Source organism: Leptodactylus fuscus, chromosome 6, assembly GCF_031893055.1.
Source record: "Leptodactylus fuscus isolate aLepFus1 chromosome 6, aLepFus1.hap2, whole genome shotgun sequence".
In the NCBI taxonomy this organism is placed as follows: domain Eukaryota; kingdom Metazoa; phylum Chordata; class Amphibia; order Anura; family Leptodactylidae; genus Leptodactylus; species Leptodactylus fuscus.
In genome coordinates, this window is record NC_134270.1 from 152081568 (window position 1) to 152105569 (window position 24002).

The following is a 24002-nucleotide window of genomic DNA, read 5'->3' on the forward strand; positions in this document are numbered from 1 at the left end:
CCTGCTCTGCTTAGCCCCCGTCCCTTTTACTGCGCATGTGCAACAAGTTCCTCCAGCGACGCTCTAATAACCTATTGTGCATAAAGATGCTGCTGATAATAAAGTTGTCACATTTTGAAGCGTGCGGCACGCCGGGATTTGTAGTCTTCTGCATGTCTGCCTTTTGTTTCTGTGCAGTCCTCTGCGCTGACAGTCAGTAATTCCAGGAGTGGGCGCCCTCACAGCTGGAGCTCCTGGGCGGGCAGGTGCAGTATAACAGGGGTAAGTGCTGCCTCCATATGGGGATATAGATATGCACTGACTTCTATAGGAGGTGTCCATGAATTGGGCTTGTTATAGGTAGAGGTGTCCTTGGCTTGCTCTGCTGGAGATGATAGGTCTGGTCTGGTAGGATCTATAGTGGTCTGGGTGATGGTCTGCATGTCCTCCATGCCACACCAGCACAGCCATAGGGTGCAGAGTTTGGCATTGGTCCCTGGTGCCTGGATGGGCATCTGCTGCATAAAGGGGCACAGTACTAGAAATAGCATTTAGGGGCCCCTAAGCATTAAAGGTAAACTTCAGAGTTAAAATTCTCATAAAAAGTTGAGAAATGTTGTAAATCCTTTCCATTACTTATCTTGCACTGATGTTCAGTTGTAGGTTATTCTCCATTCACAGTCAAAGTGCAGATTTTGGACTCCACAGGCCGCGGTGTGACCTGACACTGCCACCTTTGGTCCTGTAAGTCACTGGAACTGGAATCCAGCAGGAGTGTGAATGTAGCTTGCAGTCTGACATTAGGTTCACACCTGCGCTAGTATCTGCGGGGTCTGCGGGGAGATCCGAACAGAGAGCTGGACCACTAAAACAGCGGTTACTCGCAGACCCCATAAACTATATCGTGCAGGACTTTTCTCTTAATTTTCCTAAATATCAGCAGAAAACAATCATAAAAGTAAGGTCATATCAGGACAAGCCTTGCCACTTTTGTGCTTAAAGGGCTATTCCTATCTAAGGGTGCATTCACACTGAGTAAACGCTAGCTTATTTTGTAGAGTAAAATTACACTTGTAAATTTTGCTATCCCATTGACTTCAATGATATTTTTTTACAAGTGTAAAAATACGCCTGTAAAAAATACGCCTGTAAAAATACGCCTGTAAAATGTCATTGAAGTCAATGGGATAGCAAAATTTACAAGTGTAATTTTACTTTACAAAATAAGCTAGCGTTTACTCAGTGTGAATGCACACGCTCTGCTCATGCCGGAGCGTACACGCCGGCACTCCCCATTCACTTCAATGGGACTGCACGGAGTGAAAGAAGCAGACCATTCATTTCTATGGGGAGCGCTCGTATCCCCGCTCCCATAGAAATGAATGGAGCTGCTTTAGACACCGCTTATTCTGAACGTGTTTTACGTTCAGAATAAGCTAGCGTTTACTCAGTGTGAATGCACCCTAGGGTGCATTCACACTGAGTAAACGCTAGCTTATTTTGTAGAGTAAAATTACACTTGTAAATTTTGCTATCCCATTGACTTCAATGACATTTTACAGGCGTATTTTTTACAGGCGTATTTTTTACAGGCGTATTTTTACACTTGTAAAAAAATATCATTGAAGTCAATGGGATAGCAAAATTTACAAGTGTAATTTTACTTTACAAAATAAGCTAGCGTTTACTCAGTGTGAATGCACCCTTAGGGTGCATGCACACTACGTAACGCCGGGCGTGTATGAGAGCCGTACACGCCGGCGTTACAGCAGGGCTGCCAAACACTTCCCATTCACTTCAATGGGAGCGCTCGTAAACGCCGCTGTTACGAGCGCTCCCATTGAAGTGAATGGGAAGTGTTCGGCAGTCTGCCGTAATGCCGGCGTGTACGGCTCTCATACACGCCCGGCGTTACGTAGTGTGCATGCACCCTTAGGCTGTATTCACACTGAGTAACGATGGCGTTTTTTGTGCTTATTTTTGCACATAGCGCCACGTATACGCCGCGTTAACGCCGTGCTATTTTGCGGTGGCTTTGACCGGCGTTAACGCGGCGCTACGCGGCGTTAACGCGGCGCTATGTGCAAAAATAAGCACAAAAAAACGCCAGCGTTACTCAGTGTGAATACAGCCTTAGACATCCTCAGGATATGCAAAAAAAGTTTGCTAAAAATGCATCTGTGTTGCAGAGTGGACACGAATGACGCCCAAAGGACCATTGGATGTCAGGCTTGCAGTACTTAATGTGATTTATGAAGGATCTGTGCCAGATACCTAGTGCAGATGTGAACTTAGCTTTACTGAGAATAGAGGGGTTATCTCACATGCACATCTTTCTTTATTCACTTCTATGGCAGTTCCAAAAGCAGTCGAGCAATTATGCTTGACCACCTCTCCGTTAACTGGGCCAGACTGGGGTCAGTGGACCTTCTGTTCTGGAGATAGGCTTGTGCTAAAAGTTATATAATAAACCAGTTATGTTCATTTAGGCTAAATTCACACACCCTTGTGCCTGTATGAGTCTGTGAAAAAACATATGTGTGCCGTCTGTGCTTTTCCACACCCCTGTATAAGTGAATAAGGCCACATCACACGATGGACAGGAATAGGACATATCGTGAGTTTTTATGGCCCTCACATGGATCTGTAAACACTCTGCTCCATATAAATGAATGGGTGTGTGGAACATCCCTTATAACAACAGACAGCACATAGAACAAAATATATGGTCATATGCTTTATGTCTTAGACATAATCCAGCATCTATTCAGTATTGTGAGTGTCGTTGCAGTATGTTGTGTGTGATTCCTGTTTCTGCAGGCATTGTAATAGAAGATATTTAGCTAGTACCCTGCCAGGACCTTCTTCATCAATGACATTATCATCATAGAACTATATTTAAGAAGATTTTTCACCTGTCTTGATATATCAGTGGAGCTGAACTGTACTGAACTGACATAAAGCTGTGAGCTTGGGACAGTAGCGCCTGGTTGTTTCGGAGCTCAGTGCCTTGTAAATCCGTTCTATTCACACACTCATGGTCAGTCTGGGAAATACAGCCCACATACAAACCATATTTGACGGATAGAACATACGGTAATCGTGTGAATAAGGTCTGTCTGTCCCTTTAGTATAAGTTTAGATCTAGGGCTGTCTAATGACATGTACTCATGTAACATAAGATCAGTGTCACTCTGCTACATTGTGTCTAATGATATGAGTAGAATGACATATGTATTGACTGATTTTTCTGTACTGCAGAACCTTGACCAGGGCATGATGGCACTAATGGAGGACGGTAGAGAAATCCCAAGGAAGGAAGAAAGAAGCATGGTAGGCTTTCAATCCTGGAGTTGGTGCTATAATCCAGAAAGAATGGACAATAGTATTTTCTAAAACCTATAATACATAACCAGGTGGACTTGGCCCCTTGAGAAAGTATCAGAGTGGGCTCCCTTTTTACCCCACTATTCTCTTGACAAACATAGAGCACGTTTCCATCACGCTCTGGGCCCGTTGATCCTGTAATACCCTGGTATCTGCTTGAGATTGCTCAGTGCTGACACCAACTTGGTACTTAAAGGGGTGGTCTATTGAGTTGTACTGCAGACATGGCTTCTACTACATTGTACTTATATTATGTATTTTATTACCTTGTCTCTATCGTTTCAGACCTCTGTGAGGTTTAAGGAAGTGGTGGTGTACTTCTCTGAAGAGGAATGGAGCCACTTAGACCCCTGGCAGAAAGAACTGTACAGCAATGTGATGAGGGACATTCACACGGCCTTATTCTCTTTAGGTAGTAGTGACAGTGAAGCTTATGAGAAGTATTGGAAGGATTTGTTACCGTACATACTTATATATGATTGTAACCAATCTGAGAATCTGTTCTGTTCATGTAATGGACACAGCGGTGCGGGGTTCTTTACAGTGACAAGTTATCAGAGCTGAGCCTGTATTGAAGACACCCATATGTCCCTCATAGGACCAGGACACGTTTTCATCCTTGATGTGTAATCTTTAAGCATCATGTGATAGATGAGGAGGAGCTGAGCAGATGGATATATATTATTGTGGGAAATCATTCAGTTCTTTCTATGTTTAGGAGTTATTGAGTCCAGTGGGCGGTCAGTGACAGCTATCTCTGTATGCACAATCATAGAGGGCAGGCTGTCAATCACTGAAAGGACCGCCCACTGGACTCCTAAGCCTAGAAAGAATACAGAAATAAATAGATAAATGACAGGTTACACTGAATCTTTCCCTATCAAATGATATATTAAGCTGCTCAGCATCTCTTGCTCTATAACATGCTACCTACAGATTAGGGCTCGTTCACATCTGCGGCCCGGTCTCCGTACTTAGGTTTCCGTTTCCTGCCTAAAACACAGGCAGGATACGGAAACCTGCAGGAGACTTTCTCACCCATTCATTTGAATGGGTGAGAAAGCTGTCCGGCCGTGCGCAGCGGTGAGCGTTTTGCGCTCTCCGCCGCGAAACCGGGTTTTATAATCCGGACACAGAGTCGGACATGCAGTACTCTGTGTCCGGATAAAAAATCCGGTTTCGCGGCGGAGAGCGCAAAACGCTCACCGCCGCGCACGGCCGGACCCGGTCTGTGGTTTCCGTCTTCTGGCATGCAGAAGACGGAAACCACAGAACGGAGACCCCAGACGCAGGTGTGAACCCAGCGTTAGACTGAATTTTCATGGTGATAGGTTCACTTTAAAAAGGACCTTTCACGTCCTCTGGCACTGGTTGTATTATGTACCGCTAGTAAGTTGACAATGTGCTGAGTTTGCCCGTGTAACATTCATTTCAGACATAATAATAAGGATGGTCCATCACCATTTCTTCAAACGTTTTCATGTAAAGTAATATCATTATCTCCTCTCATTTACAGGTTACACCATTCTCCATCCCGATGTGCTCTGTAGGATTAGACGAGATCACGAGCCATATATCAGCAGCCAGGAGGAGGACCACAAAGGCATTGGTTTTCCTTCTACCAGTAAGTTGTCACTCTTCATTCTCTTTCATCTTTGGCACACAACAAGTGAGATTCTGAGTAAAAAATATGCAAATCTATTCTCCAGGATGTAATTAGGAGAACAGTGCCTATGTATGCTGCCCTCTAGAGGGCAGCCTCCTTAACATCATGCATGACTCAGTTAATAAGCCTACTAATATGATGTGGATTTAATTGCCAAATTAGTATTTCTATTCCAAAAGGAACAGATTCCCAGCTATGGACAGCGCTGTTTCTGTCTTTTGGACCTCCTCAGCATAGCGCAGGTATACTGATTTGGCAGAGTGAGAGACTATAGACCAGGGTCAGGGGATAATCATACACATTAGGGAGAGTGTGACATACATAGCAACATTGATTTACATAGCAACATTGATTTTTATCATATTCAATGATAAATTGAATCAATGTTCATATTATCGTTCTGTTTGTGAACATCTTAAGGCTCCATGCACATGCCCGAGTGTGTCATCTGAGGGGTATCTGATGGTCTGTTCTGATGAAAACAGAGTATGTCCTATCCTGCTCTGTTTCATACAGGAAGCCCCCATAGAGGTACATCATGGAATGTACTTTGATGTCACCCAAAGTGGAGCATTCCACTGCCAACAGCTCCACTCCGACACCTACTCTAATTTCTGAGTTAGGGCTTGAACAAACGAATGAGGCTAGATTCACATCTGCGTTCAGGTTTCCGTTCCCCGAACGAATCCTAATCTGCAAAAAAAGCGGATATCTTACGAAACCCATGTACCGCATAGACTGTAATGGGGTCTGTGTGGTTTCCGCACGAAAAATGCGGAGAGAAAAGTGCTGCTTGCTGCGCTTTTCTCTCTGCATTTTTCATACGGGAACAGAATCGCCGAACGCAGATGTGAACCCCGAGCCTGAGTGTCCAAGTGCAATCTGCTGTTTTAACAGAAAACACACATACCCCTAAAAGTCAGTATTGTGATTTATAGGGGACCTTTCTAACAAGCAGGGACTGTGCAAACTAAAAACCATATTAATCACTATTCTAGTTTGCACTATTACAGTATTTATCCACTGTACATAACAGATTCCTTTGTATTAAGTTTCACACACACCCCCCTAGTTATTCTCTTTGCTGGATATCCCGGCTTTTCAGTTCTGAGTTCTGACATAATACTTAAAATGAAAAGAGATGAAGAATTTTGTATATGGAAGGAAAACTGAGACCTTCACTAAATGTGAGTGTTAGCCTTGTCTTTAGCTGGGCTTTTACATTGCGGCCTTGGATCAGCAGTGTGTTATGGAGCTGAGATTAAGCACATCTTACTATGGACTTGCAGAAAGTACAGGGGAAGCTCATACCGTCCTGTGGATGCAGAGCCCAGCCTAAGGCTATACTCACACGAACGACCTTGAAAACGGACGTGAAAAATGTCCATTTTGCAACCAAGGGTTCCATACACATTATAGTGTATGGAGGGATCAGTGAAAGTGGGTACAAATAGAGTATGACCTATATTTTGACAGTCCTTGTTAACTGACCCACATAATAATGGTCATGTGTATAGCTCCAATTCATGTGAACAAATAGTCATGTGGCTGTCCATTAAAGAAAACGTCTGTCACTTGGCTGTTTTCGATGTAGGGTAGGCTGTTTGAGTCTTGAATGTCAGACTTGATCTGTGTATGCGCCAAATTTCCCAACTTGTACATAATGCCAGTAGGCAAGCTCCAAGCATTATAGTTATGTATGATGTATTATGTATGCCACACCTGTAGCAATGGGACTGAATGAAACCGAGGGACAATGCTTTTCTCCATATAATGTATCTTAATTCACTAAATCTCTCACTTCTTGACACTATACCAGGTGCTGCAGCCCTCAGCCCAGATATTGTATTCCGAATCAAGCAAGATGAGGACGTCTGCACCGATGAAGACGATGGTGAACATGGGTCCGCTAAATCAGAGCTGGGTACGTCAGCATTGTCACTACTAGATATAGCAGGCTCTTTAGAAGATGTCATAGATAATCTACAGTGCACAGCAAGATACAGCAAAAAAGCTGCATATGGCTTGTCCGTGTGGGCACCTCTTGTTTTCATTGAACACCTGCAGGACTCCAGGGGGCACCGCTCTCTGCTTTAGCTAATATGGAGGTAGACTACTGAAACATCCCAACAGGGCATATGTGAAGGGGTATCTGAAGCAAATTATCCTTATACATAAGTAGTTATGGGAGGAAAACGTTTACTGTTACCCTGGAGGGAGGTTTTCAGTCTATGTATATATGTTTACAACACCAACACTAGTATTGCACCAGTGAATTTTTATTCACCAATGGGATTTGTGTTGCAGGGCTACACCACATGTAATAGCGCCCCCTTCCATGGGTAATAACCTCCTCACATAAGTAATGCTGTTACCTGTGGGGGCACTATTTCTGTAATAGCACCCCCAACTCCATACACAGGTAATACCCCCCCCCCCATACCATTCAATATACTGTTGTTCTGTATAGTTATATTGTACTTAGAGCTGTGATGGGTGGGCGGGGCCTAATCTTGTACACACCTCACGTGCATCTTCTTTTTTCTTCCCACTGGAAACATAAATAGGGGTCAAGGTTCCGGGTAGGACCTCTTTTTGCACACAGCATATCTGCATATCTGAGGGAACCTTCGGCCCAGGGTTTGTGGACCTCCGCATTAGAGCACTTAAAAAATTGGACAAAGCCTTTAATGTCATTTTGGGGTCCCCGTGTCTTCTAAATTGATACTAGAGAGCACCAGGTCAATTCTGCTTACATTGACTTCTTTTAAAGGGAATGAATCACCACAAAATACCTATTTTTAACCAGGTTTTAATGCTAAACATATTTTTAAAGAATTTTTGTTGACATTTGAAAGAACTTTCCATGTCACCAGCTATATTATAATGAAAGTGCTAAACCATGCAGTTTTCATTCTGGCCACTAAGCCTTATAATAGACTCACACTTGCCAAATCTCTAGGGGTTTTCTTTGCAACAGTGACTTCATTTGCTTCATAGTATTATAATAGAAGATAATACCTCTATACATTACACCACATCTACTACTCACAATAGATGATGTCACGTCTTATCTACCCCATCTCCCTACACAGAGCATGTCTAGAAAACTCTCCGATTGACTTCAGATAGTCGGCTCCAGTCTATTGCTGCTGTAAAGCATATCACTAAATGTTGTTTACAGAGGAAAGATGTCAGCTTCTATTATCATGTATAAAAAATAGAATAAAAAGTCTACAATCAGAAAATAAAAAAAAATATTAATTTAAAAAAATATATTTCAGGTTTTAATAAATAATAATAATAAGTGACAAATTCCCTTTAAGTGAATCACACAGGGCATTGAAATCAATGATACTTATAATAATTTTGGCAGACTATTAGGGTACACGGGACAACTCCAGCTTGTTACTTCTGGGGATTATTAGGGTTCACAGATCCCTATCAATAGCATTCTCTAATTTATTATTTACTATCTTAATAAATGCAGAATTTTTGTTTTTCAGGATTTCCAGCTGAAATGTCTACTATGCTTATTAATGAAGAAAAATCTTCCGCAGAACAGAAAGGTGATCAGAAGGATGTTCACATTAATGAAGATCTGACCTCAGATACAAGTGAAGGTCATTATTTTACATAGTCTGATATAACGGGATGAATTTATTAATCCAGATTCCTGACAGATGGGTGTTAATTTGGGGTATCTTTGGTGCATGACCCTTTATTGCTCCACAGATACACCACATCCATCAGTCTGCGCCTCGCTTGCCACTTTTTGTTAAAGTTAGCAGAGCAGGTCAGGCAGGGGTAGTGTTACCTTAGGACAACAAATTTGTTATAGCACACGCCAGAAAACTGTTGTGAATTACATAGGAAGCCGTGGACTGAGATAGGTTTCCATTCTGGGATTGCCAGGGCCTCTTATTAATTCAGACACTCCTCTGAATTTATTAGGCCTGGTATAGGAAACGCCTGTCGAAATGAATTCTTCCCAATGTACCATGGACAGGTCATGTCTTGTTAGACACGTTTCACATACACATTGTCAATGTGCACTCAATACAGTCTGTTAGGCCAGGGCCCCATGTTTTGTAAATTGCAAATGCAGCTCCATTGAGATAAGTATTGGACTGGACAATGCAGCTCCATTGGGCTGGACAATTTGTGGAGTTTACAGAGGTCCAGGTTCCTATATTCCTATCTACTACATTACATATTAGGATACATTATGGATGTCATAGACAAGGTAGCCCACTCAAGATTCCCCTCTGTTAGAGTAGAGACATTGCAAAAAGCAGATCTCCCTGCTTGCTTGTGATGTTGTTCACAATGTCCCTGTGAACGGCTGATCATTGGTGCAGTAAAAGGTGTGTGCAACGGACCCTAGATCAATGTATTTTTGAGGAACGTTTTATATATATATATATATATATATATATATATATATATATATATATATATATAAATCTCCCTATATTATAAAAATGAATTTCTGTCTGTCTGTCTGTCTGTCTGTGCTCTAATGCGAACCAAACGACTGGACCGATCTTCACCAAATTTGGTATAGAGATACTTCAGGTATCCGGGAAGGTTTAAGACAAGACTCCAACTCACTCGGACGTACCGTTGCTGAGATACAGCATTCCAAACACAGTGCCCCCCCCCCTTAGCCAATACAAACCTGCAAGTCTTTCACTCATATTCCAACTGCAATACACATGGTCACTCCACATGCACAATACAACACTGATATCCAAACTGAGATACACGCATCAGAGGATTAGATACACAGATCAGCAAACAGTATCACACTCCAGAAGATTAGATACACGCGTCTGCACACAGTCCCACAAACCAGAGGATTAAATACGCACTTCTGCACACAGTTCCACACACTGAAGGATTTGATACGTGTGTCTGCACACAGTTCCACATGCCGAAAGGATTAGATACACGCGTCTGCACAAAGTACCACACCCCGGGGGATTGGATACATGCGTCTGCACACAGTACCACATGCCAAAGGATTGGATACACGCATCTGCACACAGTTCCACGCACCAGAGCATAAGATTTGCACGTCTGCACACAGTACCACATGTCGTCGGATTAGATACGCGCGTCTACACACAGTTCCACACTCCAGAGGATTAGATACGCGCGTCTGCAGACAGTTGTACACGCCATAGGATTAGATACACGTGTCTACACACAGTTCCACACACCAGAGCATAAGATATGCACATCTGCACACAGTACCACATGCCGCAGGATTAGATATGTGTGTCTACACACAGTTCCCCACGCCGTAGGATTAGATACGCGCCTCTTCACACAATACCACACAGGGGAGGATTAGATACGTGTGTCTGCACACAGTCCAACACTTTGGAGGATTAGATACATGCCTCTGCACACAGTACCACAAGTCAGAGAATTAGATGTGCGTCTCAGCACACAGTACCACACGGGGGAGGATTAGATATGCTCATCTGCACATAGTACCACATGCCAGAGGATTACATATGCGCATCTGCACACAGTACCACACAGGAGAGGATTAGATACGCACATCTGCACACAGTACCACATGCCAGAGGATTAGATACACACATCTGCACACAGTACCACACGCCAGAGGATTAGATACACGCGTCTGCACACAGTACCACATGCCGTAGGATTAGATACGCGCGTCTACACACAGTTCCACACGCAATAGGATTAGATACACGCCTCTTCACACAATACCACACAGGGGAGGATTAGATACGTGTGCCTGAATACAGTACCACACTTTGGAGGATTAGATACATGCCTCTGCACACAGTACCACAAGCCAGAGAATTAGATACGTGTCTCAGCACACAGTACCACACAGGGAGGATTAGATACGTGCGTCTGCACACAGTACCCCACGCCAGAGGATTAGATATACGCGTCTGCACACAGTAACACATGCCGTAGGATTAGATACGCGCGTCTACACACAGTTCCACATGCTGCAGGATTAGATACGTGCCTCTTCACACAATACCACACAGGTGAGGATTAGATACGTGTGTCTGCACACAGTACCACAAGCCAGAGAATTAGATACGTGTCTAAGCACACAGTACAACACGGGGAGGATTAGATACGCGCGTCTGCACAAAGTACCACATGCCCCAGGATTAGATATGTGCTTCTTCACACAATACCACACAGGGGAGGATTAGATATATGTGTCTGCACACAGTACCACACTTTGGAGAATTAGATATATGCCTCTGCACACAGTACCACAAGCCAGAGAATTAGATACGCGTCTCAGCACTCAGTACCACACGCCAGAGGATTAGATACGTGCATCTGCACACAGTACCACATGCCGTAGGATTAGATACACGCGTCTACACACAGTTACACACGCCGTAGGGTTAGATACGCGCCTTTTCACACAATACCACACAAGGCAGGATTAGATACGCACATCTGCACACAGTTCCACACACCACAGGATTAGATAAGCACGTCTGCACACAGTACTACATGCCGTAGGATTAGATACACGCATCTGCTTACAGTTTCACATGCCAGACGATGAGATATGCACGTCTTCACACAGTTGTACACGCTATAGGATTAGATACATGCATCTGCATACAGTACCACATGCTGTAGGATTAGATACGCGTGTCTACACACAGTTCCACATGCCGTTGGATTAGATACGCGCCTCTTCACACAGTACCACACTTTGGAGGATTAGATACATGCCTCTGCACACAGTACCACATGCCAGATAATTAGATACGCGTCTCAGCACACAGTACCACACTGGGGAGGATTAGATACGCGCATCTGCACAAAGTACCTCACGCCAGAGGATTAGATACACCTGTCTGCACACGGTACCACAACGCCAGAAGATTAGATACGCGCATCTGCACATAGTACCACATGCCGTAAGATTAGATATGCACGTCTGCACACAGTTTCACTTACCGGAGGATTAGATACGTGCCTCTTCACACAATGCCACACAGGGGAGGATTAGATACACACATCTGCACACAGTACCACACGCCGGAGGATTAGATATGTGCATCTGCAAACAGTACCACACCAACAAGGATTAGATACTTGAGTCTAAACACAGTACTACACGGGGAAGGATTAGATACAGCTTTAATCCAGGTATCCATAACAACTGATCATAGGTTTTTCACTGATATCCAAAATGAGATACACACAATCACATGACGCTTATGGACATACACACAAACCACATACAAAATACACCAGTGCAAAATTGAACATTTCTTATGGGGCCACTACACAAACATAAAATGTAATATACCCATGCGAAGCCGGGTCCTCCCTCTAATATATATATATATATATATATATATATATATATATATATATGTTGATTTCGTCTTAAAGGGAGTCTATATACCAGAACCCAGCATTTCAACCCAGCCCTGCAGATAGATAGGTTAGTGTCACCAGAACCCTGTATATCAATCCAGCCCTGCAGATAGATAGGTTAGGATAACCTGAATCTTTCCTCCATTGCTACAATACTGCCGTTTTTGTCAAAATACAAATAAGACCTTTGGAGCAATGAGTGTGTTCCCACTTACCTCATTGCAACAATGACAACCCCCTCATTGCTCCAAAGAGTTCATTTGGATATTGACAAAAACAGCAATATCTCTGCAATGGAGGCAGTGATTCACAAGGGGAAAACACAATTTGATTCAGGAGACACTAGCCTATCTCTTTTTGTTGCTGGGTTTATACATCAGGTTCTAGTGATGGACTCGCTATAATAGAAAAATCTGTGATTGTAGTAGGTTGTGACACCTGACTATTATTGACTTGCTGCCTATGAACCTGTCTGTCTTTGCTTGTAGCTGATCAGCTGGTTTTCAATCCCAAATTTTCCATTTGGATCAAGCAGATCGATGAAGGAAATCCAGAGATCTTAACAACCACATGTACAGGTGAAGAGCTGAATTCCAAGTTTACCTAATATTCTTATATAAATCAGTAGTATATGTGAATATATAAAACTTTATAGTATATCTTATCAGAAAAAAATAGCATCTGTCTCAGCAGGTAGCTGCCTGTAGACCCCAGTTCTTTTTTGTAACAAAAAAAGCCTATCTGAATATCACAGAGCAAAGGGGGAGGAGGGGGAGTCAGCTGCAGTACCTGGGAAGCTGTGTGCTGTGAGAGGGGAGCACCAGGCACAGCATAAAAAGAGAAGATGTACTGTTATAGAACACAGCTGAGGAAAGAAAGTAGAGGCATACATATGGCATACAGGCAACATTTCTAATGGCACTACATGATAAATACTGTATATGCTGCAGGATGTCAACCTTCACAGTTCTTATTACTCCATCACCACCAAAGTAAACTATACCAATAATCTTGATATAAAATACTCTACTGTATGCAGTTCAGTGTGTCTTCATGGTAACAGATTACAACCCTTTGTAGTCTGATTGTGAGGACATACATATGGGATAAAGTGTGACTGTGTATCAGACAACACAAGAACTGTTTATAGTCTGTTAAAATGGAGACATATAGACCAGCTTAGCAAAGATGTCGTAGACCAAAACAGCAGAAAGTTTTCAAGTGAGACTATTTGAAGCATGGATTATATTTCTTTTTAGATGTACTTGGGGAATGATAGGTGTGAACAATGCAGTTGGACTGGCAAATGCACTAAACACGATCTTTTTTGTGTTTCTTGATACAGCTGGAAATGTTACCGAAATAAAACCTGAGCTTGACTCCTCCCCTGATTGCAGTAAGTCACCTACACAGGATCAGACTACACAGGGTCTGTTTGTAGTCTGTTACCATGGAGACACATAGACCTGCGTAGGGGCAGTAAACCAAAAACTTAAAAAATATTTTTAATTCAGAATATTTGAACAGATGGTGTATATTTTATTTTAGATGTACTGGGGCAATGAAAGGTGGACATAGCCTTTAACTCCAAATCAATATAGTGTGTAGTTGGACTAGTCAATGCGCTAAACAAGATCTTTTTTGTATTGTTTCTTGACGTAGATGGAAATGTTACCGCAATAAAACCTGAGATCCACTTCTCTACTGGTTGTAATGAGTCTCCTCCAGTGAGTCTCACAGAAGACAAGAAACCTTCTGCAGAAAACCGCAAAATATCGGAAGAAAACCCTACATTACATAGAGAGGAGCATGCTAGGAAAGAAGAGGAAAGTCTACTGTCCATTGTCCTTAGAAGAGCGAACGCCGGGAGTCTGTACATGCCAAATTGCAAGTATTCAAGCAGCTATAAAGACATGGACAGCTTGCCGGGTGTCCCAGCGATTGCAGAGAAAGATATGTGTTACCCGCCAAAGCGTTCCTTCTTCCAGATCCCTAATAGCAATGACCTATTGAGCAACTTCCCTGCCCATCTACCTCATCTGCAGCACTCTGCCCATCAAATAGATAAACCATTTAGATGTCGCCTATGTGACAAATGTTTTAAGACCCATGGAATACTGAATGTCCATATGAAGACGCACAGCGGGGTGCGACCCTATCAGTGCAACGAATGCGGGAAAAGCTTTAGGGACAACTGGAACCTCAAGGTTCACCAGAAAATACACACAGGGGAGACCCCTTATAGATGTACTATATGTGATAAAGGATTTATTCAGTATGCCACATATATGAAGCACCAGCGTATACACACAGGCGAGAAGCCGTATTCGTGTTGCTACTGCGATAAGAGCTTCACGAATAGCTCCAACCTGGTGAGACATTACAGGACACACACGGGAGAGAAGCCATATGTCTGCATGGAGTGTGGGAAAAGCTTCAGCTACAACACAAGTCTCATACAGCACAAAAGGACCCACAAAGTAGAATCTGCTGAGAATGGAACTAACGGTCCCAGCAACAAGTGACTGTAACAAGAAGCCCGGACTGCCAATACGCACTGCTTAGCACCTTCAGAAGCCTAGAGTAACTTTATTTGTACATTAGTGACATCATGCACTTATATATATATTTTGCTGGATTAGGCTTGTTTGACCTTTATTAGTATCATTTGCTTAATGTGTTTTGATATTAAGGAGAAGTAAATACATTTAAAGAGACATTTCAAGTAGGATTGAATGTATTTTATTGTTCCCTGTTATCAACCATTTCAAGCTGGAGAAAGGGTTTATAGGCCGAGGCCCAACGTTGCGAAAATGCAGCTTTTTTTGTTGCAGATTTTGTTGCTGTTTTTTGAGCCAAAGTCAGGAGTGGATTGAACAAAAATTATAAGTAGAGTTCCCATTCCTTTTGCCGCCACTCTTGGCTTTGGCCCAAAAACCGCAACAAAATCTGCAACAAAAAAGCAGCGTTTCTGCAATGTGGGGCCTTAGTCTTAGTAAAATGCCGTGATCTTTCCCGCGGCATTCCTGGCCCGTGGGGCCCTGACCTAATAGTGGTTTCTGCGGTCAGCTCTGTCAGGATTAGGGGTGTCACGGGATGGTTAGAGTCTATACTATAGGCAATGTGTAATATATATTTCATGTGGAATGTATTCTCTAACCTGTTATATACATCAATGTGTAGTTGGCTGATTAGGGTCTAGTGTGTTAGCACATTGTATGCAAATACCTCTAACTAGTGAGGACCAGTGAGGACAATGGGTGGAGATAATCTGATCAGTGTCTCCAAGAAGATGTTGGATGGTGCATTGTCCATAGTAGACAGGGATTCTGCTCTCCTTGGTATAGGTGAGGGGGGAAGGATCTGTGACTCAGCCCTTCCCACCCACAGATATAGGTGTAACAGTCTTAATATATAGATGTAGCTAGCAGTTAGTATGTGTTAGCCGGCCTGTGCACAGCTCTGCAGAGAGCCAGAATTTAGTTACAGGACCAAGGAACCAAAGCTATCAAGTTGTCACGGAGCAAAAGGTATACGTCTTCCTCCGGATGGTCTTTTGAATCAACACGGACGCAAGAGGTCGGGAGACAACAGCAATTTATTGTAATCCACAAAGTTAGTAGCCGGCGGCGGTCACATCAACCGTAATAACAATAAGTCCACAGAAGTCACAATCCAATGATAGCTTTGGTTCCTTGGTCCTGTAACTAAATTCTGGCTCTCTGCAGAGCTGTGCACAGGCCGGCTAACACATACTAACTGCTAGCTACATCTATATATTAAGACTGTTACACCTATATCTGTGGGTGGGAAGGGCTGAGTCACAGATCCTTCCCCCCTCACCTATACCAAGGAGAGCAGAATCCCTGTCTACTATGGACAATGCACCATCCAACATCTTCTTGGAGACACTGATCAGATTATCTCCACCCATTGTCCTCACTGGTCCTCACTAGTTAGAGGTATTTGCATACAATGTGCTAACACACTAGACCCTAATCAGCCAACTACACATTGATGTATATAACAGGTTAGAGAATACATTCCACATGAAATATATATTACACATTGCCTATAGTATAGACTCTAACCATCCCGTGACAACCCCTCCCCCTCTCAAAACATGTGCATGACACAATTGGCCTACACAGGTAAATTGGGGAATGCACATCAGTCTCTATAGCTCATATGTCCTCCTGCCGGGATAACCCATCTGCGTTCTGGTGTTGGTTCCCTCGGCGGTACTGAATGGTAAAGTTGTAGGGTTGAAGGGCTGGCATCTGGCAGAAAATCCGGTCGATCCATGTTGGCGTCTCTCTGAGCTTGGCTTCGGGTCACTGCTCCCACAAAGTGGCACTGTAGATTTCCAACATCGTTGCCTAACAGAACATCGGCCGGCAGCCCGCTCATCACACCAATTGTGCATCGTTTTGGTCCATAACCATAGTCGAGTTCCACGGTAGCTTTAGGAATACGTTTCCGAGTACCTCCTGCCAACTCGATAGAAAGGCCAGGGCCCTCCTCTAGGGCCTCGGGTCGAACTACTCGGGGGTCCGCTACCGTTAGGAAAGCTTCCGAGTCCCGGAATCCAACAACTGTTCGGCCATCCAGTAGGACCTCCTGCAAGTGCTTCCGCTGAAGGTTTGCGGAATGTGTGGCAGAGGGCTGAATCCCATAGACCCCTGGAGGTGGAACAGATGGGTCATTCATGGAGTCATCTGGAAATGGGGCCAAACTTTCTGTCCTAGGGGTGGTTCCCAGGTAGTGAATAGGCCGGGATGCCACGGTGGCCCGTGCCCCCATGTTAACAGGGCAACTAGCTTGCAAATGTCCAGGCCGCCCGCACCCAAAACATCTGCGCTCTAGCATTCTTCCAGTAGGTCGTTGTCTAGGGACAGGGTTGTTCATAGCTGGAGGCCGATGGGCTGGGGCAGGGGTAGAGGGGGAATTGTAATCCTGAGGCCGGGCACGAAAGGTGGGTGGCTGGATGAAGGGTGTCTGGCGGACTGTGGTAGTTTTCCGCTCCTCTGCAAACAACCTCTTCCACTGCGGCTTGATGGTCAGGCCCTCATCTGCAAGGGAAGCAGCTTGCTCCACTGTGGCTGGGTTCCGTTCCAGCACCCACTCACGGATCTCAGCGGGGCACTGGGAAAAGAACTGTTCCTTAAGTATGACTTGGAGGATCTTATCGACTGTGACAGCCTCCTCTCCTTCTAGCCAGCGCTTGCATGCTTGCTTCAACTTGTGGGCGAACATGTGGAAGGAGCTTCCCCCATTGTAAGACAAAGAGCGGAACTGAACTCGGTAGGTCTCTGGAGTGACTGCATAATACTTCTGCACCGCTCTTTTAATGGCCTCATAGTCCCGCTGATCACTAGGGTCCATGGCTCTGAGAGCTTCCGCAGCCCCATCTCGTAGATGCCCCACCAGATACCGGACCCAATCCTTCTCTGGGACTTCCATCAGGCGGCACTGGTGTTCGAAGTCCTGAAAATATCCATCAACATCCCCAGCCGCTTCATCAAAGGTCTTGAAGTGTTTATGGGAGACATATTGTGGTTCTCTCACTGTTGGGCTGGGGGTCGACGTTTGATTATAATTCCGCGTAGTTATCTCAGCCATTCGCATTTCATGCGCCATTCTTTCCTTTTCATGCGCCATTCTCTGTTCCTCCTTCTCCGTTTCCTGAGCCCTCTGTAATGCTCTACTCCTTTGCTCTGCAGTTGCTCCTAGCCCCAGCACTGCCAATTCCTCCTCATACAAAACAACCCATCTGCTCTTTTGGGTCTGTACCTGCCACTCCTGTATCTCTACTGTCTCCTGGGGGCAGCCCTCCTCATGGTCGCTTTGCAGGGTCATCTCCTCCAGTGCCTCGATCAGTTGATCTTTCGTTCTTCCCTGGTAACTCAGGTTTAGTTCCCGGGCCCTTACTTGTAGACTTGCCATAGTCCAGTTCCTGTATTCTGAGGTTGTGGCTCCATTAATCGCTGGGCTGCTGTAGTCCATCTCGCTGTCCGCTGTTGATCCCACCGCTGCCAACCAGTTGTCACGGAGCAAAAGGTATACGTCTTCCTCCGGATGGTCTTTTGAATCAACACGGACGCAAGAGGTCGGGAGACAACAGCAATTTATTGTAATCCACAAAGTTAGTAGCCGGCGGCGGTCACATCAACCGTAATAACAATAAGTCCACAGAAGTCACAATCCAATGATAGCTTTGGTTCCTTGGTCCTGTAACTAAATTCTGGCTCTCTGCAGAGCTGTGCACAGGCCGGCTAACACATACTAACTGCTAGCTACATCTATATATTAAGACTGTTACACCTATATCTGTGGGTGGGAAGGGCTGAGTCACAGATCCTTCCCACCCACAGATATAGGTGTAACAGTCTTAATATATAGATGTAGCTAGCAGTTAGTATGTGTTAGCCGGCCTGTGCACAGCTCTGCAGAGAGCCAGAATTTAGTTACAGGACCAAGGAACCAAAGCTATCATTGGATTGTGACTTCTGTGGACTTATTGTTATTACAGTTGATGTGACCGCCGCCGGCTACTAACTTTGTGGATTACAATAAATTGCTGTTGTCTCCCGACCTCTTGCGTCCGTGTTGATTCAAAAGACCATCCGGAGGAAGACGTATACCTTTGCTCCGTGACAAGGGGCACTATACAAACTGCTAGCTAACTAAAGGGAACCTCTCATAGACTATTGGGCCAGTAAGGCTGAAGCTCCACGTTGTGAAAACGCAGTGCTTTTTTTTGAGGGGGGCCATAGCTTAAATCACCCACTAGTCCTTTTGGACTGGTGGCTTACTTTTCCAGATAGTCCTATGTTAAGATAAGATAATCCTTTTTTAAGATAAGATAATAATGCTGTAATAAAATAAACTCAAAACATTGGGCCGGGGCCCCATGTTACATAAACCTGGCATAAGCACACAAAAATAGCAGCATTTTACAGTCCATGCAAAGTGAATGGGATTCTAGCGAATCCCATCCACTAATTGCAAAAAAATACGTGCAGCGAAAATGCTGCGATTTCTAAAACCGTCACGTTTTTGGAAATCGCAGCATGTCAGTTATACCTATGGAAACGCCAGAGGTTTCCCTATTAAATCAGAAAGTCCCCTGAGGACTTAGCCTCATCATTAGCTAACAATAATTCGCCCTGTATCAGAACTTTTGGAGATCAGCGACACACAATGCAAAGGGAAGGGGGTGATTCAGCTGTGCTAGGTTGGACGATAGGGTTGCAGTGGTCTTCTGCAGCTGGGTGGGGTGTTGGGTTGGGCTAAGGCTGAGTCCCCATGTTGTGGAAATGCAGCTTTTTTTTTGTTGAAGATTTTGCTGTGTTTTTTTGAGCCAAGACCAAGAATGGGTTCAAAAGGAAATATATAGGAACTTCTTATACTTATACCTTCTGCTCAATCCACTCCTGCCTTAGGCTCAAAAAATAACAGCAAAATCTGCAACAACAAAAAAAAGTTTCTGTAATTTGGGACCTTAGCCTTAGGGTGTTAATATGTAATTGGGTCACTGGGCTTCTGACAAGTTCCAGATCATTCATTGTCGTATCCATTGGCAGCAGATGTCACCACTAAGACAGTTAGAGAAAATCTCATAACGCTTTTTTGTTGCGTCCCGCTACGTGGGACCTTAGTCTAAGGCTAACTTTACATCTGCGTTGCAGTCTCCACCACAGATTATGCCTAAAATTGTCATAATCTCTGTCAGTTTTATGCTGAAGTATAAAGTCTATGAGTTCTGTGAGTACCCTCTGTGACCAGTTTTTATGCGGTCAGGATCCCCCATGTGGACCTGAAGGCTAGTATGAACCTAGCATCAGGCTAAGGCCCCACATTGCGGAAACGTTTTTGGTTGCAGAACAACGCTGTAATTTACAGTAGAAAAGTGACTTTGTGGCCAATCCCATCCATTCATTGCTGAAAAAAACCCACTTCAGAAAAGCTTTGGTTTTATAAGGGAAGAAAAAGTGAAGAGAAAAACGCAATGAAAAATAGCTTCGGAAAAAACGCAATGTGGTTTTTAGCTTTGTTTCTCTACATAGGGCCTTAGCTTAAAAGAAGAACTCTCTTTGTTGTCCATAGCAACCAATCACTGCTCAGCTTTCATTTGTCAAGTGCTGTAAGAGAAATAAAAGCAGCGCTATGATTGGTTGATAGGGACAACAAAGACAGTTTTCCCGTTTTTGAGCAGTGTTCCTTTAAGGACTAAGAGGTTCTATGAGTTTAGAGTCTTATGTGACCTCACACATTTACATATAGATATACGTGAACCGTATTCTAACAAATGGTAAGAAGGGGACACCGCCCAGTTACAGCATTGGCAAACGATATACTGTACTCCATTGGTACACTGCGAGAATCCTGCTGTGCACTCTACGCATCTCCCAAGGTCTAGTATGACTGGCTACGGGATTTTACATCCATAAATACCGATAATACTGTGTATAACCGGTATAAAGGGAACCGAACATGAGCTATCCACCTCTGAAAGATAATAGGAGAACTCCGACCCAGATGTGAACCCAGCCTTATCTATTATAATGGGGCACATTTATTAAGCTACTTGTAACTCTTTTTGGTGTAAATTGCGCCTTTTTGGAGGCTTATTTCCTGGCTGCGCTCTATTTATAACGCATTGGCGCCTTTAAACCAGATATTTTTCTTCCCTCGCCACTTTTGTATTTCGGCAAGGAAAGGGGCCTGGCCAAAGCAGAATTTGTCGCCATATTTTTTACTTGAAACTTTTTTAAAAAAAACAGCGTATCGGGATCACATTAACATGTGGTACATTTTGCACAAAATATATTACACAAGTGCGAAAAAAAGGCGCAAAGTGCACATGGCTGAAAAAAAAAAAAAAAGGGCATCTAAAATAACTAAAATGTGCTCGACTTCTATCAAGGAAAATAAATATCCACTGTCAAAAAAGATGAGAGAAAAAAGCACCTTTAATAAATAAACCCCTTTGATCAATCTGTCTATCATTGATCCATTAACCTCTTCCCAATATCTGCCATAATAGTTCGATGGATGTCGGGTATTTCTATATGGTGCTCGCCCGTGGGGCTGAGTGACCATAGCTGCTGGGTCTCTGAGGTATTATACAGCGGAGACCTGGTGCTGGTGCCCACAGCAGACGACCTCTGAATACCAATTCTGATTATTTATCCTAATTATGTATCACTATAAGGCTGAGGCCCCATGTTTCGGAAATGCAGTGTTTTTTGTTGCAGATTTTGCTGCGTTTTTTTGAAGCAAAACCAGGAGTGGATTAGGCAATAAGTAGAAGTATAAGAACTTCCGATATATATCCCATGGCTTTGGCTCAAAAAAACGCAACAAAATCTGCAACTAAAAAAGCTGCGTTTCCGCAACGTGGGGCCTTAGCCTAATTCCTATTATCTATGGTATCTATCAATTTTTTACAAAAATCTATCATTATAATTCCCATTATTTATCCCTATAATTCCCATGATCTGTTATCTATCCCTATGATTTATGTTATCTGTGTTATCTATCCCTATCATTCCCATTATCTACATAAATTCTATATCTATATATGGGAGGAAATACAAGTAGGGCCGCGCTAGTAGGAGTTTGACATATGAGTGTCCTTGTAGAATTTACAGTAAATACACTTATCTTATGCCTGTTTGGAACGTAGTCACGTATCGGATCACCGAGTATGTAGGGCAGCATCTTCGGTTTTACGACTCTCAGGTCGAATTTATCTCTAGGGAGTAACTGGGGGATATACCCTCAGGCTGAAGAACCCATAGCGGTGGAATAAGATACTGCTTGACATGGTTTCCCAGGATGAGAGAGACTGAATTTTATATCTATCATTGATTGATCAGTCTATATAGCTATGTAAAGAGTCTGGGCTATGGATGGCTAGATATAAGGTGTGTACATTTATAGGTGAGTAGACTGTTCTGAGGACATTATATCCACATTTTAGGACTAAAGGAATAATGATTTACAGTCCTGAGAATAAAAGGCGATGTCAGAAGTGGGATTCGAACCCACGCCTCCAGGGGAGACTGCGACCTGAACGCAGCGCCTTAGACCGCTCGGCCATCCTGACTGTGCCAGGGTCTCCCAGCGAGGAGCTTTGAGCAGGGAGCGCACCCGAGCTGTAGCTGTCAGCCGCCTCCTGTCATATACTGTAATAGATAGGGATTCACTATTGTGTCAGGATCACCCCCTCCTCACACTAAATAGACTGACTACAGGAAGTGACTGAGAACAGATCTATTGCCGCTTCTCCTCTGCATTCCTCATCAGCCCCAGTGGCCTAATGGATAAGGCACTGGCCTCCTAAGCCAGGGATTGTGGGTTCGAGTCCCATCTGGGGTGGTTCATATTTTCTTCACTCTTACATTATTATATTATGTGTTTTATATCAATTCTAGTGTTTTATGCAAATAATTGTTCTGACATCTCATATAATGCGGTTATAACCCTGTTCCTGTCGTCAGATGAATAATGTGAATACTTGGTGATCAATGGTGCTGCTGCTCTCTAGTGGTGGAAGAGTGAACTGCATGTGAGTAAAGAAAAAAACTAGTTTTGCCATTTCTATAAATGTATAAACAATGTGCAGATCCTGGAAGACGGTGTCATGTCTACCTAGAAAGAGCTGCTACAGTATATTGTTATGAGGCATCTGTGGCCGGTATATTGTTATCAGATATTTGTGACAGATACATTGTTATGGGGGCATTTATGGGCCGTATATTGGTATATTGGTGCCTTAGTATCCAACACACTGTATAATGCCTTCTTAGTGGCCGATCTACAGTATAATGCCCCCTGCTGACCTCCACACAGTATAATTATCCTCACATAATATAATACCCTTTGCCCCCCGCACAGAATTATGTCCTCTTCATGACCCATGTGCATTAGTGCCCCCTGCTGGCCCCAACACAGTAAAATGTCCCCTTGCAGCTCTGACACAATATAATTCTCCCTTGTGACCCTATTACAGTATAACGCCCCTCTATACAGTAAAGTATTGCACCCTTTTTGTTCCAAAACAGTATAGTAATTCCCCCTTGTTGTCCTCATGGAGTATAATAATACCCCCTAGTGACCCTCACAGTATGTAATAATGACACATGTGACCCCTAACAGTAAAACACCCGCTTCTGGTCCCCACACAGTATACTAATGCCCCCTGCTAGCCCTCACACAGTACAATGCCTACTAGACAGCATAAATCTCCCTTATGGGCCTGACACTGTATAATGCCTTGTTGTAGCCCCCGTGCAGTATAAGGCACCCTTGTGATCCCCACACAGTGTGTGAATGCTTCCTTATGGCCTGCCACTTTATAATAATACCCTATAGTGACCTCCACAGTATAATGACCACTGTGTAATGACCAATGCACAGTATAAAGCCCCTTGTGGTCACTACACAGTATAATGCTTCTTTGAATCCCTCAAACAATATAGTAATTTCCGTTGTGGCCCCAACACATTGTGGCCCGAAAAAAGTATAATGACCCCTCATGGCCCTCAGA

At 43.7% G+C, this 24002-nt stretch overlaps 1 protein-coding gene and 2 non-coding genes across 3 annotated transcripts; 2 read left to right on the forward strand and 1 right to left on the reverse strand.

Annotated features, from left to right (window-relative positions):
* The first annotated feature begins 126 nt into the window (after positions 1-126).
* On the forward strand, positions 127-15135 carry LOC142209748 (uncharacterized). Its single transcript, XM_075278790.1, has 9 exons — positions 127-261; positions 3241-3312; positions 3652-3778; positions 4883-4990; positions 6852-6956; positions 8539-8655; positions 12934-13023; positions 13791-13841; positions 14108-15135. Exons 2-9 carry the CDS (start codon positions 3256-3258, stop codon positions 14968-14970), a joined length of 1518 nt encoding a protein of 505 aa, XP_075134891.1. The 5' UTR covers positions 127-261; positions 3241-3255; the 3' UTR covers positions 14971-15135.
* Positions 15136-22476: 7341 nt separating this feature from the next.
* On the reverse strand, positions 22477-22559 carry TRNAL-CAG (transfer RNA leucine (anticodon CAG)). Its single transcript has one exon. It is a non-coding gene; the product is annotated as a tRNA-Leu (tRNA).
* A 199-nt stretch (positions 22560-22758) lies between these two features.
* Positions 22759-22831, forward strand: TRNAR-CCU (transfer RNA arginine (anticodon CCU)). Its single transcript has one exon. It is a non-coding gene; the product is annotated as a tRNA-Arg (tRNA).
* Positions 22832-24002: the final 1171 nt, after the last annotated feature.

What these genes read in the sequence shown, in the direction of transcription:
- LOC142209748 (XM_075278790.1), top strand. Translation starts at nt 3,256, where the DNA reads ATGATGGCACTAATGGAGGACGGTAGAGAAATCCCAAGGAAGGAAGAA. An exon ending in CATTGGTTTTCCTTCTACCA is followed by an intron (nt 4,991 to 6,851) that starts GTAAGTTGTCAC and finishes ACACTATACCAG; the next exon opens with GTGCTGCAGCCCTCAGCCCA. An exon ending in TGACTCCTCCCCTGATTGCA is followed by an intron (nt 13,842 to 14,107) that starts GTAAGTCACCTA and finishes TTCTTGACGTAG; the next exon opens with ATGGAAATGTTACCGCAATA.